The sequence below is a fragment of the Uloborus diversus genome, chromosome 6 (genome assembly GCF_026930045.1).
Source record: "Uloborus diversus isolate 005 chromosome 6, Udiv.v.3.1, whole genome shotgun sequence".
Classification (NCBI taxonomy): Eukaryota; Metazoa; Arthropoda; class Arachnida; order Araneae; family Uloboridae; genus Uloborus; species Uloborus diversus.
This window is the reverse complement of record NC_072736.1, coordinates 139582534-139586766: the sequence shown is the minus strand read 5'-3', so window position 1 is coordinate 139586766 and position 4233 is coordinate 139582534. Positions and strand designations below refer to the sequence as shown.

The window sequence follows — 4233 nt, the reverse complement described above, 5'->3', positions numbered from 1 at the left end:
AAAAAAAATAAACAGTTGCAGTTAATGAATTTTGACGGGCAATAATTTTCAAATTTATCAACAAATACAACAATGCTGGAAAAACTGAAAACATTTTGAAACTTCTAACGATATAAAATACAATTAAAACGTACTACACGATAAAAACTCTCAAATACTTTTTCAAGATAGAAAGTTTTTAAAATCCTAAGATTTGACTGTAGCCGTAGCTGTAGTTTTGACCCATATGGGTGTCAAATATTGTTTATCTTGTTGTCTTGGCACTTCAAACTTAGATTTTATAAATGTCATTGCGCTATAATTCAATCATTGATCTGCATATTAATTTGTAAGCCAGGCGAACATCATTGAACCTTTTCAGTTCAATGCAATTTCAATTAAAAGTTTGGGATTAGATAAGCATTTATGTGATTTCAATCACTCAACAGAGAGGATACAAATTCATCTATCTACTTTTGGACGATAATAATTTCTTTTCAGTCACAATTATTCTTCAAGAGGATTGATAATTGTTATTGTTTTAGCTTTAAAAAAAAATGTATTTCACAAATCATTTCAGAAACATTCCATTGCGCTTAGCTTCTTCTAAATTTTACAATCCTATCAGGAAGAGTGCTTGCAAAGTTAGTACAGTTCAATCTCAAGGTTTTGTCATGGAAAAATTGACAGGAGATCGGGAAGGTATTGTAACATTAGGCTTCAATCGTCCAGAAACAAAAAACGCATTAAGCAAGTCAATGTTAGATTCCTTTAGTGAAGCTGTTGAGTCAATAAAATACGATAAAAGTGCAAGGGTGGTTATACTTCATAGTTTAGTGAAAAATATATTTTGTGCTGGAGCTGATTTAAAGGAAAGAGCGGTAATGCCCGAATCTGAAGTAGGACGTTTTGTTGGCAAAATTTGCCAATTAATTACGAACTTTTATGACCTTCCTTTGCCAACGATTGCTGCTATTGATGGCCCAGCTCTTGGTGGTGGTTTAGAAATATCATTGGCATGTGACATAAGAATCGCGTCTTCGACTGCCAAAGTGGGTTTGGTAGAAACAAAGCTGGGTATCATTCCTGGAGGTGGAGGAACTCAGCGTTTGCCTCGCATTGTCGGACCTGCTGTTGCGAAAGAACTTATCTTTACTGGTCGAATCATTGATGGATCCACCGCTTTGGAAATAGGATTGGTGAACCATGCAGTTGAGCAAAATTCTGATGGGAATGCAGCATTTCTCAAAGCACTAGAGCTTTCAGAAGAAATAAGTAAACAGGGACCTATTGCTGTGAGACTGGCTAAGTTAGCAATCAATAAAGGCTTGGAAGTTGATCTCCATACTGGCTTAGCATTGGAAGAAGCCAACTATGCTCAAACTATAGGAACAAAAGATCGTATTGAAGGTCTTGTTGCTTTTAAAGAAAAAAGACCTCCAAAATTTACAGCGGAATAAAAACTTTAACTAGAATTTAAAAAGAAACTTATATTTTGTTTATTTTGCTTAAAGATTTGAATTTTTTTTAAAACTTTATTATTGTTTAGAATAAAATTATTTTCTTAAATATCAAAAGTCTATTTAACTTGTTTGATTTATTTCATATTTACTGAGTAAGGAGAGGTGGGGCACGTTGGTCCGCTTTTTTACTTATCATTTTTTACCTCATCAAAAAATTTAATGATTAGTTCGATTTTCTACAATAAGTTTCACTAAACACTTCTCAACACCACAGGTTTTTTTTTGGAAGTGCTGAATTGATAAACTTTTTTTATATTAATTTTTTAACGGAACCTCCTAAAGTGGACCAACCTTATCACAGTTGGGGTACATTGGTCCGCCTGGTGGGGCACATTCGACCGCATAACTCAAACAACATTTGTTATAATTTTAGTGATAAATACTATTGAACTTTGTAACTACCTTATTCTCTGTTATGCGCAGAGTGAAAAATATTAAGTTTAAAGATCAATATAACATATTAAATTGATTTTTTGATAAATCATCTTTATTTAAAAACAGCAATAAGCATTCACCATTAGTACGCAATTATTTTTTAAAAATCAAAAGAAAAATCATAGAATATTGTTATAATTATTGAGATTTAAGAGCAAAAAAAAGTTTTTAAATTATGTGGGGTAGATTGGTTGGGTCCAACGTGCCCCATAAAGAGTAAACTAATCTACCCCACCTTCTTGGTCTGAAAAAGTGATGTAATTTTTTTTTTTTTGACAAAAAATGAAAAAATTGCCAATTATATCAAACTAAAAGAACTTATTTTAAGAAAGGAGTTCAATTTTTTTCCCGCAATCTTGATGAAAACCATTAAAAAAAATAAAGTTACAGTTTTCTGAAAACTACTCAGGAATACTGAAATAATGCTTTCTGAAGTAAAATTTGTTCGATATAACTGTACCATGTGATTTCATTATAGGATTTCTAGGACCACAGGTGCTATTTGTTGGTTATAAAATAAAATATAAAATATTAACAGTATTAAAATAATTGAGACCAGTCCAATGTGCCCCACGGTCAAACGTACCCCACCTCCCCCTATTTAATATTTTAGGGCAAAAGGAATCTTTTGGGGGGGGGGGGGGGCAAAAATTGCAACCCTATGTGTAACGAGAAATATTTGCACATCTTTTGAGTCATATTTAATTTTTTTATCTGGTCTTTTTTTTCTGTCAATCATTTGCAAAGTTCATTTTATAGGCATTTAAATATTCTGCTTTTGCATGTTTTAAAGCCTTAAAGTTTTAGAGACTCTACTTCTGGTTATCCTTGACAGAAAAAAAAAAGCCTACCAAAATGTCAAATTTGTGGAACAGATCATCCTGGAAGAATAAATTATGTTCCCTCTCGGTATGGCAGTGGTGTCTAAATTGCTCCCCCCCCCACACACACACACACATGGAAATAGCTGTTACTTCCATCTAAATTAAGTGCCATAGAGATAAATATCAGGCAGACTAAGTCTCCAGCAATTTTTCTTAGGACATTTTATTTTTCTTTTAGAACATGTGGTGTAGCTGTAAAATTTGTTTTTCCAGAACTTAAGATATTGGAGAGGAAAACCCCAACCCCTGGTGTCAATCTGTTTAACATGAGTAAAAAAGTATTACACTACCTCCATCCTTTTCCTTTTTTCAACATGTCTGCAAAACTATGCAATTAAGTATCAAAATGTTAAGAAACTGCAAAGTGCAAATGAAATGCTTTAAGTTAATTTAATAGTTTTAGAGTCCTTGAAAATAATGTCTTTGAAACTCCTTGAAAAGATCTTCAATTTAATTTCTTATCAAGTGTATAAAGTAGAAATTGTTTGAATGGCCATGATGTTTCTCTTTGGCGTTACCTTTCTCCTAAATCTCTATATCATTTCTCTTAAGACATTTTATGAATTTTTAATTATTAATCATTTTAACTTAGTGCTATAATGCTTCTCAGTGTCGTTGGGTGGGAGGGGGTGTATTATACTGAAAGCGGATATGAGCAAGTGACATTGAGCTATCTTTTATCCTACCTCGCTCTTCCTATATCAACAGTTTGTAGAAGCAAAAGAATTTTTTATTTTAAAATAAATTGTGTGTGAAGAAGTGTATAACTTGAAAAAAGGTTTTGTTTGCCTATTTTTCCCCCATCTTTAATAATACCAACTACCCCTTATAAAGAACCAAAATGCAGAATTCTATATCTATTTTTTAACCCCCCCCCCCCTCCGGGGACACTCTAAAATTCAAAATACAGTAAAACCTTGTTATTCCGGATCAAAGTTTATGTTTCGAATAAATAATGTTAAATTATGAATGAAACTAATAAGTGTGCTGAACATTGTTTTCATTTTGATAAAAAGTACAACTCCCTGCATAGGTTGTACAATAAATTATGGTACTCTGAGAAACACCTCTGCAGCTGAACTATTATGATAAAGCGTCAGGTTGAACATGTTTTGTTCAAACGACACATGTATTTGAACCAGAAGACAGTGGACTAATTCTTTGGTTAAGAAATTTCATGAAAAAATGTTTAGATATTTTGTAATGTCTTTTAAACAATTCTGTTCAGTTTTACAAAAAAATATGATTTTTTGTCGTAAAGAACGATAAGTCTACTTATTTAAAGATTTGCTTGGCTTATTGCCCATACTACCCAGATTATTAATCACTTGGACGGCCTTTGTCCCATGTAGTCCACCTTAGCGAGGTTGAACTGTATTCATACACCACTCAAATAGGCAGTGCTGGATCCA

At 32.7% G+C, this 4233-nt stretch overlaps 1 protein-coding gene across 1 annotated transcript; it reads left to right on the top strand.

Annotated features, from left to right (window-relative positions):
• The first annotated feature begins 232 nt into the window (after window positions 1–232).
• Window positions 233–1560, top strand: LOC129224321 (methylglutaconyl-CoA hydratase, mitochondrial-like). The gene has a single exon (XM_054858759.1). The coding sequence runs from the start codon at window positions 537–539 to the stop codon at window positions 1437–1439; it is 903 nt and encodes a 300-aa protein (XP_054714734.1). The 5' UTR covers window positions 233–536; the 3' UTR covers window positions 1440–1560.
• The last annotated feature ends 2673 nt before the right edge of the window (window positions 1561–4233 follow it).